The sequence below is a fragment of the Netta rufina genome (genome assembly GCF_964035555.1).
Source record: "Netta rufina genome assembly, chromosome: 4".
Lineage (NCBI taxonomy): Eukaryota > Metazoa > Chordata > Aves > Anseriformes > Anatidae > Netta > Netta rufina.
Window position 1 is genome coordinate 36,719,412 of NC_140127.1, and position 13,862 is coordinate 36,733,273.

The 13,862-nt window shown below is 40.2% G+C and overlaps 1 protein-coding gene across 1 annotated transcript in view; it reads left to right on the forward strand.

Annotated features, from left to right (window-relative positions):
• RNF150 (ring finger protein 150) overlaps nucleotides 1-13,862 on the forward strand; it is a gene marked incomplete at its 5' end in the record, with an annotated part of 120,065 nt that overhangs the window by 68,572 nt on the left and 37,631 nt on the right. Inside the window, 3 exons of the mRNA XM_084286851.1 lie at nucleotides 5,476-5,547; nucleotides 5,949-6,031; nucleotides 13,761-13,857. Coding sequence (XP_084142977.1) covers nucleotides 5,476-5,547; nucleotides 5,949-6,031; nucleotides 13,761-13,857 — 252 coding nt within the window. The remainder of the gene's footprint in view (nucleotides 1-5,475; nucleotides 5,548-5,948; nucleotides 6,032-13,760; nucleotides 13,858-13,862) is intronic.

Consider the following 13,862-nt stretch of genomic DNA (forward strand, 5'->3'; position numbering starts at 1 on the left):
GGAGAAGAATAAGAAAATAGGCCTCCTAGGCAATTACTTATTAGTCATTTTTTGCCAAAGCTGTATTAATGATACAGGGCAAACGAGAATTTCTTTATGTAGTTTATTCACGTGATTTTGCCTGACATCTCCTCTGATTAGCTCTTACTTTTGTTAAGAAAAATGGTGTATGATACATTTGGATAAATCTCAACCATTTGTGCTAGTGAGCTTTTTAGTCCTGGCTATGGACTAGAGTAATGTAAGTAGCTGTCAGAAGAGCTCAACTTGCTCTTGCCCTTTCCATGAGGGTTCTCTCTGCTTGCTCTAAAGTTCTGCTTTTTTTTCTTTGACACATTTTCTTGTAGCACAAGGATGGGAGGACAAAGTCCTTGGATATTCAGATAAATACAAGAGAAACATTTTTTATTGCTTTTTGGGGATATAGTTTAGAACATGGTTCTTTTGTCATTTTGCTCAAAAGCTTTTGCCATTCTAACTTTTATGTGTCTGAGTAAGGGTATTGAGCTTACTTGTTGGAAAGCCTTGCAGGTGTTTTAAGGACCTTCATTGCTGGCCAACTTTAGGAAAGATGCTTCCTTCTATTTATATTTGATAAACTCTGGATAAAGTTTATCTGATGGGTGAGGTTGAAATGTTTGTACAAACAGCTTCAGATGAAGAGGGACCCAGCTGGCCTATTTAGTGAAAGTAGTGCTATCAGTTGCTACCCCACGGCACAGTAAAGTCTTACTGTGCTTACTGCCCATCTCTCTAACTGCAAAAAACTGATTTATTAGATTTCTGTTTTAAAAATAAAAAGGAGGTTAAATTCATTTTGACATCTGAATGATTTTAAATCCTGCAGTTTTAAAGCAAGGTCTTGTGAGGGTCAGTGTTGTCTGTGTCAAAGCAGAACCTCTGCTTACCTCTGTTTACCTCCATCATGCATGCCCTTCCCGAGGCTGTTTTATAGCCAGGCTGCTACCCAGAGCAGTTCAGGCTCCTGTGAATTCGTAGTCTTGGCGCTATGCTGAGGGAATGGGACAGGGTGGCTGACTGCTAAATACAATCTGCAGAAAAAAGTCATTATCTGCAAGTAGGAGGGGTGTTGCAGCACTGCTGAGCAAGGTTTCTGATCATCTTTCATTGTTCATTCTAAGCCTCTCCCTAAGTCATCTTCCAAGCCTCTTCCAAGCTGACCCACTTTAATGATGTCTTGCTTTCCTGCAAAATATGGTGCATCCTTTGGTCAAGCCTCATAACCACATCTGCCTCCTTGTCTTTTCCTATATGGTCACCCTCCTTTCTAGGTCCACTTCCCGTCTTATACACAGCTTAAGTTGCTGATCAGGCAGTAATTCCAGAAGGAGCTAACTTAATTGTCCATCTAGAAAGTGGTGGGTCCTGCTAACGAGACAGGCAGCTAGAAAGACTGAAGAATCTCCTGGATTCCTCCTGTGATTCCCCAGTGAAGTGAAACCTGGACATACACCTTGTACATCTTCACCCATCACTCTTTCACCACATGTGCAAAATCCAGGTTCATGCGCCAGAAGGGAGACTCAGCTCACTTCAGCTAGGTGCTTGGTTTAAGCGTATGGAGAACCAGGTCTGCAAGGCTTCCTACTACGTGCCCTGATCTGTTCATGTAGATGTTAACTTAGTGGGGAATTTCTGCAGTGGATTCCAAAACTGTCGTTCCAATATGGGCTTGTGCACCTGTAGCTAGTGTGTCAGCTACAGATACAGTCATGCTTCCTACAGTCGTAGAAAATATGGTTACATTTCAATTTTGATTGTATTTTTTTTGATTGATGTGTTCAATTTTTAGGAGTGTCTTTAGCACAGACAACTCTGTGGTTACATATGAAAGTGAAAGGTAGGTAGTAATATTCACACGGCTGAAAAAAACAACTTTTTCTCCTCTTTTCTCACCTAAGAAGATGGCCAGCAAGTAGGTGGCTGCCCTGATGTTATGCCCTTTTGATATTATGATGATGAATTTGTGAAAGGAAAGCATAGCCAACATGCTTCCTCAGCAACATGTTCCTGGAGTCCTCCTGAAAATGTGAGAGTATGTCCACAAAAGACTGTGGGACTTGTTTGCATCAAGCAACATCAGGTTACGGAGCTAATTGAAGGTGCTTTGGAATTACATGACAGGGTAATTCAGCAAACTGTGACTTGTTGTCTCAGCCCTGTAACAGCCAGGACACAGACTTAAAAAAATAAAAAATAAAAAAATCTTTCTGTTGTCCGTGAAGCACAAGATAGGAAGACAGCAAGAGGGAGATGTTTAAGGTCCAGACCTGTTGGCCGGATTTCTTCCATGTTGTTTCTTCCCATTAGCTTCTTGTTAAGTAGTTTCCTCTAAAAACATTTTGAACTAGGTGGGCTTCGTGCTTTTTGCAGGATGGCAAAAGCCAAAGCAGGAAGTTGTCCCACTAGGGCTTGTGGAAGGTCCTGTGCATCCTGGTTTAGGTAACAATAACCTCTAGGGAAGGATCTGGTTTAGTATATGACAGGCATTGTATGGAGGGTCAAGCAGTTCTCTGAGAAAGAAGACTGGTGGGCATGGCTTTGCATGAGGGTTTGGGGCCATTGAAGAGAGAGATGAAATCTTTGAAGCGGGCTTGGGAAGATGCTTCCCAGGATGAAGTCTGCTAACTTGATCTGCGGTACAGGAAATGTGTCTGATACCTCATCCTGATGGTATAGCTCGTTCTTCTCGAGGCACAAGGTGATCTCCTTCCTCCAAAGGTAATAGTTTGGTAAGGCCCTTAGGAGAGGAGCACTTGTGATTTCTCTTCCACAACACCTGCTGTCATTTCCTTCCTCAGGAACAGACAAGTGATGCTTTCCATGCTACTGTCCTTTCTTTTTAAATAGTAATGCCATCTCCACAAGACCACTGCATCTTATATGCTTAACTCCTTCCAGTCCAGTATTGAATGTTGCAGCCTTGGTAATGAGATTATGGGATTTATGATTATAAATCTCTAAGCTTCACTTTAAACCCCTAAACTATTGTAATGCCTCTTATCTTCTAGGGACAATGATTGGTTAGTGATAGCATGCCTTTCATTCAGATAGAAGAATCCTTGAAAGTATGACTTTACTCCAAGATATTCCTGTTTTTTCAAAAATTAAATAATTCTCATTTGCATTTAAGTCATGAACTTGTCTATTTAAGCTAGACAAGAGAAAACAAACATGAAAACAAGCAGATCAAAGATGTACATGAGTCTTTAATCTTGTCCTATGCCCTTGAAGAATGTGCAAAAAAAAAAGAGCTGAGACATTTCATTAGTTTAAGTAATAATAATGATAAAAAGGAATCACAAGCAATTCCTGAAGGAGGACGCAATGGCTCTTGTCTCACTGCATGTTATCAGTCTTTCTTTGATTTACATTAAAGAAACAAATAGCTGGCAAGAAATGTTTCCAGCTCTTGTCTGATCTGTTTATTGAAGGGAGACTGTGAGCAAAAATGTACCACAGAAAAGATGTTGTGCAACTACAAAAAACTCCCCTACATGTAATAATTAGCTGTGCCGGAATGCTCGTATGTGAATCTCATATGATAGCCAAGATCATTTTCACCTCTTTAGCCAGCCCTGAAATTGCTCACTGCTGTCAGTATTGCACACGTTTTGTCAGTCTTCCATGTCTCCAATCTAATAAGCTTAGCCTCTAAATTAAATTCGGCGATTTTAATTGAACCCAAAGAACAACGTGGTAATTTATTAATCATATCTGGGTGATGATTAGCTCCCAATTTACAAACAGCATCCAGCTTCCTTCCAGTTTTGGCTCCGTGCTCTCCCCCCCTCCAGCTGGAAGCCCTTCCCGCTGACAGGCCCCTCTGAACTCTGGCACAGGCAATGTTCCCAGCCCAAAAAGTTGAACGTCTTCTGAGTCACCGGAGCTCCTGAATCTCCCTCCTAACTAACAGCACATGGCTGGAAACATGGACGGGGGGCAGGGGAGGTGAAAAGAAGAGTTTGTCATCGGTGGCACCTCGGGGTGCACTGTGTCATAAACGGTTATAAAACTGACGGGAAGGCGTCAGGGTAGGTGTTGCTGTGTGATCCTCTGTAAGATAAGAAGAAATGGGAGAGAGCCCAATGGGAGAGGTCACCAATATGGTCTGGGGACAGGAGCATGCAGTAAACGAGGAGAGGTGGAGGGAACTGGGCTTACTAAGCTGGGTGGAGAGGAGGCAGAGGGGCTCTGCCTGCGGCCCTTGGCAGCATGAGGCATGAGGCAGCGTCGGGCTCTTCTCGGCGGTGCACAGAGAAAGTGTAAAAGTCACAGACTGCAACAAGGGAAATCCCCTTTATATGATGATAATTAAAAAAGCTGTGAGAGCGGTGAAGCACTGGAACAAATTATCTCCAGACGTTGTGAAATCTCCCTTCCTGGAGATAGCCAGGACTTGACTGGACACAGCTCTGACTTTGAAGTTGACCCAGCCTTGAGCAGGGGGTGGAAGCACATAACCTCTGGGAGACCTTTACAGCTTGTGAGTCTGTCTCCAGCTCTCCTTCTTGTGTTAGCACAAGTGAGCAGCCAAGTCCTGAGAGTCTGTGTCTGTTCTGATACAGGCACAGGCTCCACAGCACGGGCTGCAGAGGTAGCTCCACAGGGTGGAGGACAGGGTGTTTTACATCAGGCTGTTGTTACCTGCTTTAGTCCTGAGTGGCAGTGACCCTGTCAGCACAGTAACAGTGTTTGGGAAATACGTGAGAACAATCGGAAATGTCATATGGTAAGCAATTCACAGGCTGCTGGAGGGGAAGATAGAGAGGAAAAGAAGTGAATGGTTATGTATGGATAGGATGTTACTGCAGGACTACGTAGTGCTTTATCTGTAAGAAACTGCAGATGTTTTAGCCTCCTTTTTTTCCTTGCATTACTCCTATAAAGTAAGCAAGCTCTGTATTGCAGGAAAACAAAACAGCAGAGATGATTCATGTTTTTCGTGGTTAACAAGTTATCAACTCAGTTGCAGCACTTAAATTTTGCTGGTGATCATGAGCCAGACCTGGTATAAAGACCTCCTGAATCTTAAGTGTAGCGTTCGTTCTGCTTACCAGCCCAGGCCTTGTTTATTAATGCGTTTTTTACAAGTATAATTAAAAAAAAGGAGAAGCAAAAAGTAGGATTCCCAAGCAGCAGACTTGTTACATGAACTTATACTGACTTAAATAGTATAGGTGCCATAGCCATCACAATGGGCTCATGCAGTCTCCTCTGGAACTCCATTAGCATAGCTTTGCCTCATCAGCCCTGGGTTACCAACAAGCCTAGAATACCTACTGTGCGCTTACTCTGAGTAACAGCGTGACTGACCTCATCTGTTTACATTTATACAGCACTGTCCTGTTTCATGTGCAGTTGCTTCAAATTATTAAGAAATCTAGTGGAAAAAAAGCGATGAATTCTGCATGAAGAGATACTCTTTGCTTAAGAACCAATTTTCTATTACAGCGCCGGCTTGGAGATGCTGCAAAGAAAGCAATCAGCAAGCTGCAAGTCAGAACAATCAGGAAAGGTGATAAGGTAATTTTTCAAATTGCTCATTACCAAATGAATGTCTGCATGGAGTATTCCTTCAGACCACTGGGACAGAGAGGCAAAAGAGAAATGGCAATTGCTTATTAAGCTTGTGTGTGTCCTCCAGGTGGTGGAGCAATACTGGTAAGCAATTTATGGATGGAGTGGAGTAAGAGGTGAAATTATCTGAAGATGCAAAAAATCCTGAAAGTGCAAACACGCTACCTAAATCTGTGTGCTTTTCAAACTGGGTGCGTGTTGAAAGTCTGACTTGCTTTTCTTGAAATGTATGATTGATTTTGCAGCATGCATCAGTGACTGTTTTATTTTGTCACATAAGCTCTTGTATGAAGAGATTAGCTAACAAAATAAAAAAATGAAAATGATGAATGTTCTCTTTCCTATAGGAAACTGAGCCAGACTTTGATAACTGTGCTGTTTGTATTGAAGGCTACAAACCCAATGATGTTGTCAGAATTTTACCTTGCAGGTAAGTTAAAGGCTGAAGATGCTTTAAGCTCTGATAGAGTCTCTACTTCAAAAGATAGGCTCTGTTCTCAGAGTATCTCTCTGAGATTGTCTGAGAGCTTGGTGGAAAAAATTAAAGTTTATTGTTTTGATTTATTCCAAATCTATTCTATAAAGACATCTGAAATGCCTGTTTAATCTACTTGAAATTAAGGTAGCATTAGTGGTGGTGAAAACCTGAGTTTAGCATGATGGTCAGAATTTTTGTCTGATCTGGATATCTAACAAAGTTATCAGTAAGATTTTTAAACTGAAGAGTTTGATTCTTCTATTTTTCTCAACAGTTTAATATTAATCTAAAATAACGCCTTTAGAAGAATTTGCCACTGACTTCAAGGTGAGTCCTGGGCTGAGCGCCAGAGATAGAGTGGGCTAACTGCTCCCCATGGAAAGAAACTAGCACTACATTTGCTGTCCTGTGTCGTGACCAGGTGTCAGGAGAGGGATGGCTTCTATCAAAAAATATAAATAAATAAATAAAGTTGAGTAGAAACAATAAACGAAAAGGGAATGTGAAAAAGACCATGTTATCTATTGCTGCCATGAAAATATTCATAGGCATGTAGGACATAGAGGACATAGAGGTGACAAGAGCTTATTACAGTTGTTCTTTCTAATTTCTTCCCTTCACGTGACCATGCCCAGTGCTGCACACACACTCACAGTGATGTCATGCAGGAGTGCAGCCTTTTGCCACCTATAACAGCTGTATTCACGTCTCTGTGTCATTTTGTTGTCATCCATGGAGTGTTAGCTAACAAAATATTTCTCTAAATAAATCAATTTCTTAGGAAATTTCCTAGGAACAGTGGTTCTCCCAAGAGAGCAAGGGCAAGTGCTTTTTACCCTAGAAAGAGTGATCTCAAATGCAGTATATATAGAGCATAGATTTTTATGGAGTTTCTTCTATTGGATACATGTTCATTGGCTTGAGAAACTGAAATATTTGTTTCTTTTCCTGCTATGTTTTTCCCTAGTAGATATTTGAATGTTACAAGCTGTCCATTTCTGTTCATTCATATGACTCATTAATCTGTTTACCGCCATCACTAAATGGCAAACAAAAAGCAACAGATTAATCATAAATTTGACCTACTCTAAATCCCCCACAATGACAAATTGCATATGAACTCTTGTTTTTCTGCAAACACACACTTCATGAAGCAGAAATACAGACAAAAATGAGAAATTATCAGAAAATGTGAACCTTGCATTGGCATCAAGCCTGTTTTTATAGAAGCATAATAAAGTTTGGAAATTGTACATGATAGAGACAGGCAGTTTTCAGAGGCAGTTATACAATAGCAAAAAAAAAAAAGTCTACTCTCTAGCTTTCATTTGTGTCTCTCCTCATAATTCAGTGAGGCTCCGGTCAGATTTTGTCATGCACAGTGTTGAGTCAAGCAGAGTGAATAGGAAACACATAGTTAACAGGTGATGTTCAGTTCTTGGCTGACTTAAAAGGTCGCCTAGAAAATGACTCATGCTAAAAGGTTAGCAGCAGCAGATCTGTCTTGTAAAATACTCACAGTTTGAGCCTAAGCAGTTTTGAATTATAAAAACTAAAAGATCTTTCTCAAGCCACTACTTCACAGACTTCAACAGGCTTTCCTGTTGCCCAGATTGTGAGGGCAGTATCTTAAATATTAATTCACATGGGGTTGGACTTCTGAAACTGATTCTTTCTGCTGCTGTCAGACTTTTCTCCTAAAAAACAAACAAACAAAAGCACTTTCCGTCTCTGTTAAGTGAGTAGGAGAGTGTTATATCGTTATATCTTGATAAAGACCTACAGACAGTGTAGGTTTCTTCCTCCAGCATCCTCAGTTAAACCGTTTGTAGTTTTTAGTAAGGGAACTGCATTAGTCAGCCCTCTGTAATGAGAGGCTGGCATTTCACTGAGCCTTACAGAAGCCAACACCATGACATGAGTGCTGGCTGACCTTAGTTTATCGTCTATCCAGGAGCTGCTCAAGATGTAGAACTTTTTACCTGCATAGCCAAATGTGCTCCAAGATCTGTAAATGAAAGAGGATGCTTTATCCCACAGGCTGTGCTGGGAAAACCACTGCTAGCAGACAGCAGACACACTCAGCGTGAAGCCCTGTACATTTTCAGGTTTTTTGTTGGTTTGTTTGTTTTGTTGTTGTTTTTTAAGGCTGCTGAGTCCTGAGTCTAACTAAGAAACTGGTACCAGAATCCACTGGCCAGTATTGCAGCATATGAGCTCTGAAGTCATATAGACAGATGTTTACTAGCACTTAAGCTGTTTCCCCAAAGCTCCTCTTATTGCAGTTGGCAGAGAGCTGGCACTGGGGTAGCCTGTTGTGAATATAGCCCATGCTGGAGGGCGGGGAGGAGAATTCTAGTTAACTTGTGCTTCTTCCGTGCTTTCATCTTTGGAAGCCATCTCCCCCAGCTGACCATATTAATAAACTTCGCTCTACAGAGTGTATTAAATAAACATATACTGACACTTGATGGTGAGGGAAGTGTTGGCTTGCAGCTGGTTTTATGTTTAATGGTAGCAAGCATCACTGAAGTTATCTATGAGGGCGCTGACACAACATCAAATGTAAACAAGTTCACTGTTCCCATAGTGACACATCTTGCCATAGCCCTACTTCCTTCCGCTTGTTCTCCATCTCCAGCTTCAAAATTCCTTCATCTTTTCTGCACGTTCTTTGGAGAAGTTCCTGATAGAGACAGACCCTTTTTCTGTCTTTTCCTTAACTTCTCCTAACTTTACTAAACTTCCACAGAGAGGCAAGACAATTCTTTCAACGTCATCTCTACTGAGAACTTTGTTTCTTCATAACCTCTTTTTCAGATTGTTCCATTTCTGTCACCAACAAATGGTCATTCTGACTCTGTTTGAGCTTGCACAGCTCCTCTGAACCTCCGCTGAACAACTGTGATTTCACAGAGTGCTCCACTCCTTCCCTCTCTTTTCATTGGCCTCCTGTGAAAGTCATTTCATCACAACACTTCTTCCCTTTTATTCCATTTTCCCACTTACCCTCATCATCGTGTTCCTTTGTCCTTCCTTAATCTGCCTTAAAAACAAATAAATAGTAGCATATATACATCCTCTAAAGCCCAAACCTTCTTGTAAGGTACTACAGTACTGCTCAGCCTCGTACCAAAACTCTTTTCAGTCCTATGCTGCTGTCCCATCTCTAATCCAAGCAACAGATGCTTTTAGTCTGGGTCCCTGGGAATGTATTTTTCTTTCTGCTTTTGCCTCCTTTTGTCTAAGCTTGCATTTTTCTTCTGGAGAAAAAAAAAAAAGTGTGACTGCTAGGTTTGTTTGCGTGCAGTTCAGAAAGTTGGAACTAGGACTGGAAGGTGGGAGGAGAGCAGTTCCCCTTACCCTGGAAAAAAAAAAAGCTTCTCATAATTGTTAGCAAGTCAAAAGTTTTACAAGAGTTTTACAAAGATAAAATTATTATTATTATTTTTGGGCTGAGCCCAAAATAAATATTTTTTTGTTGTATGTTTAAAATTGCAGCTTTAAAGAATATTGAAATGCATTTCAGACAAAAGTTATCTCCCGTTAAAAAAAATATTGAGTGCTAATTAGATAACACCAAATGAAATGCTCTGGGATTTTGAGATTCTTTTCCTTACTTTGTGACTCTGAGCTTTACACAGCCCTGTGCAGTAACAGCCACAGAGCAGTGCAGGAGGGATCCCAAGAGGCCACCAGCCCCATGGTGCGGGGGCATTGGCTGTGCACGTGTCATTCTTGGGAGTTATTTTTCCAACACACTCTGCAGCCTCTGAGGATGAAGACTTTGCAAATTCCCCTGATAATTTATTGCAGTGCTTTGCCACCCTGACAGCGGTGAAGCTTTTCCTATTGTGTAACCTGAATCTCACTTGCTGCAGTTTGAACACATCATCGTGTCTGTTATCCCTAGGAGAGGTGAAGAACAGTTTGTTTCCTTTCTGCTTATGGAAAACTTTGTCTTGTATGAGGATTGTTACAACATCTCTCTTCTTGCCTTCCTCTTTCTCAACTAATCAATTACAGTTCTTTTGAGAAACTTTTCAACCCATCCAAATCAACATAGTTTTGCAATGCATGTGGTTGCACACAACAGGAAAAAAAAAAAAAAAAAAAAGCACATATTTTCTTCAGCTATGACTTTCATCAAAGCCATGTTCCAAGCTTGTGTCTGAAACATCTTTCTTGCTGTCTCCCTGCATGGATCATTACTTCTGAACTCATCTGTGGTGCTTCTACCCTCTCCTTCCTTTTAAAACTTGAATCAGTCAGAAATGTAAAGAGAGAAGGATTTTTTTTTTTTCAGTTGATCTTTTTACATCTTTGTCTTAGTGTGTGACTGAAATATCATTGTTGCACTCTCATCTTGTTTTGTGCTGACCCTTATTTTATCTGAATTTAGATGGTAAGCTTATCAGAACATTGATCAGTCAAGGATTTGTTGAAAGCCATGTAGATAGTGTTATAACTAATAAAGAGTAAAATAAACCTTCAAATCCTAATCTGCAAAACCTGCAACGCTGCTTTTCCATACAAAATGCTTACATGTATGGAAATAGATGATATGAGCTCTCTAATTGTATAATGTGGTACAAAATTTTTTAAATTGAAATCTTTACCTGATTTTCAGTAGCATTCCATTTTTGTGTTGATTTTTGTCTAATAATCAACATCCTTTCATTGTACATATTAAATCTAAAATTAATAGAGCCATAATACACTGTGGCAGCGTAGTATTGGGAAGTGCCAAGTGATGTGATCTGTCATGTATTTAAATTACTCAGCAGTGGTAGGGTCTTTACAGGATTGTTTTTTGAAGCCAACTTTAAAAATGCTAACCTTCAGTTTTTGAAGTCTTTAAGCCATGAAAATTCCAAGCTTTTGGTGATTAACAAGCATGATGAAACACTGTAATATGAACCACAACTTGACTGAGGCTTGCAAAGCTACAATTTGAAAACAAGAGGGGACCTTCTAATATACAGTAACCTGGCTTGACAGAAGCTACTTTTTTTTTATCTGAAACAGATTTTGGTATCCATTTTTTCATATTTTTGGATTTTGGCACAATGAGCTTCACATGTTTGCAGTTAAGCATATTTGTTTATGGATGTGAGTAGATAATAGCAATTAGTTTTCTTTGTGTAAGAATTGTGTAGTTATTTCAAATAGCTGAAAAGGAAGACATTGACTTTCAGTACTCTTCATGAACTAACACATTCAGTTTCTGTTGGTTAGACTTCTAAATGTAAAATTGCACATCATTGTACTTTCACCTATTCAAAATGCTTGCCTGATGATGTGCTGAATATGTGCCTCCTGAGATAAAAGGAAGGGTTATGCAGGACAGAGATGGAAATTTAGTGCACTGTGTTTTTCTCAGATCAGACAAGCCTTGTTTTGAGGAGGGTTGTGAACTGTAGTAGCCTTAGTAGAGTAGTGGTTTGAACTTAAAATATCACAATACTTCTTTTGCATCAATCATGTTGACATGCAGGATCAGATGTGGTGTGACAAAGTTTGGTATCACAGCCAACCGATATAATTAGAGTAGGTCAAACTTCCAAGAACAGATCTACCCTTTCCCATAGTTGTGTGAAGTCAGACCAAGTACAGCAATGTCACAATTTGCCACGTAGCTTTGTTTCTCAAAGAATCTGCTTCTTCTAGAAGTAGTGAGAAAAATATTCAAGTGAAAAGAATAAAATTCTGAGATTTCACTTAGTTTTGGCTTTGAATTTCTAACATTATTTAGGACTGAAGCCAGCTAGTATGCCAGCCAACTAGTATGTGGGCTGATACCACATTAGTAAGAGCTGGGGTTGCAAATCGATATTGATAAAAGTGCACCTCAGTATCTTCCATCCAAAGTTGAAAGGCTATGTGTATCTTGTTATGTGAGAGACGGTGTGACAGAGTACACCAGCCAGCCCATTCAGCTGAATATGTACCACTTAAATATTTAAAATTATTTTGGTACATTAACTGTGATTCTGGCTCGCTCAGAGATTGCATTTCCTAGTGGAGGCTGGCATATGCTGCGATATGCCCGCTCCAGGTGGAGTGTTGGGCTGCTGTGAGCTGTGCCCACCTGCTGTTACCTGCTGGGTTTGCATGGCTTGGCTGTGCAAGCAGTGCAAATGGGTCAGTGACAGCACAGGGAAACGGAGGCTGGAGATGGCTCAAATGTGAAAGTTCAAGCAGACTGAAATGTGACTTTCAGGCTCTGCCAAGTAAAATGTGGGACACCTGTTCCCTTAGGAAAGTCAGAGCTGATCTATATGTTGTTTCAAAACAAGTCTGAGTGTGCACCTTTCGGGGCAAGTTTGTGTGTATAAACCCTCTTTTTCCAGAATACAATACCCTATTTCCATTTTGCTTACGTTATTCATTGTTTAGAAAAGATTTATTAAAAAAAATGTTTTAAAATACTACTTATTCATGTATTTATTTATTTATTACTAATTTTCCTACGTATTAGTATAGTTTCTGAGGCTATGAATATGGTAGGAAATTTTCCCTTTTCTTCAGAAGGAGGGGAGCCAGCCAAAAGCAAACTATTCCAAGCCACAGAACACAAAAGTAGAGAGCAGGTGCATTGCCTACAAGATAAGCCAATGGTGCACTACTGTAAGCCCATTTATGCCACCTGTGGATTAAGGAAAAGAGAAAGTAGCAAGAGAGAGGAACTTCTCTGCCTTAGGCTGAGCCTTAGCTGCTTTATTTGACCTCTTCACCAGCATTTCTTAAATCCTGAGCCCCACATTCCTGCATTTTTGCAACATTCCCCCTCTACAACCATAGGATAACAGAATATGCTCACAAGAGAAAATACAGCTGTCAGTCAGGTTTGCACACTGAATACTTCTATGTTCAGTCTCACCTTGTGTCAGGCCAAGATAGGTGAGTTTTCAGTTCCTCTGCCTGGACAATGTGTAAGAAAACTGGCCCAGCAGCCACATGGCTCAGGTAGTTCCTCGGTGGTCACTTCAGATGGAGCATGGGATTAGCAACAACCCCTTAAGGGCTGGAGTTGTTTAGGAGCTCACTTTGACGGGCAAATTCTAAAGAAGGGAAGGTCAGGGATTTCAATTTTATTTAGGATTTATATTGAAATATAAATTGTTGAAATTATGTAGGATTTCAACTTTAAAAATGTTACCCTGATTTTTCCATTTAAATGAAGAGTAGCTTTTTCATTTTTTTTCTTTTATTTTTTTTTAATTTTTTTAACTTGCTTTCCTTATGCGTGCATCCTTAAAAATAAAAGCAGAACTCCAGTGGCTTCACCTTTGTGTAAAGTGTAATCCCATTTGTCTGCAGAACCATAAGGAAACAGTAATGTGATTTCACCAGCAAGTAGGTTCTGTGTACTGACAGCCTTTAACATTTAAAGAATATGGGTTTTGCTACTGCATTTTGTTTATTTTTCCGAATTCTTTTTATGTGTACATCTTCTTTTCCAAACTCAATTGAGTAATACTGTGTATATGCACTTGACATGCTGCAGAAATCATTTTAAAGCTTTGTCTGCATAGAATATGGACTTGCCGTCCTTGCAGAGGTCACAAACCACACCATTTGAAATGCTTGCACTTCACTGAATACAGAAGTGTCTGGTACTAAGTGATAAATTGTGCTGTGGTGGATTTGAATTAAAATGTCTTGTTTCTCATTGCAGGCATCTTTTTCACAAGTCCTGTGTAGACCCCTGGCTGCTAGACCATCGTACCTGCCCTATGTGTAAAATGAATATTTTAAAAGCTCTAGGGATCCCGGTAAG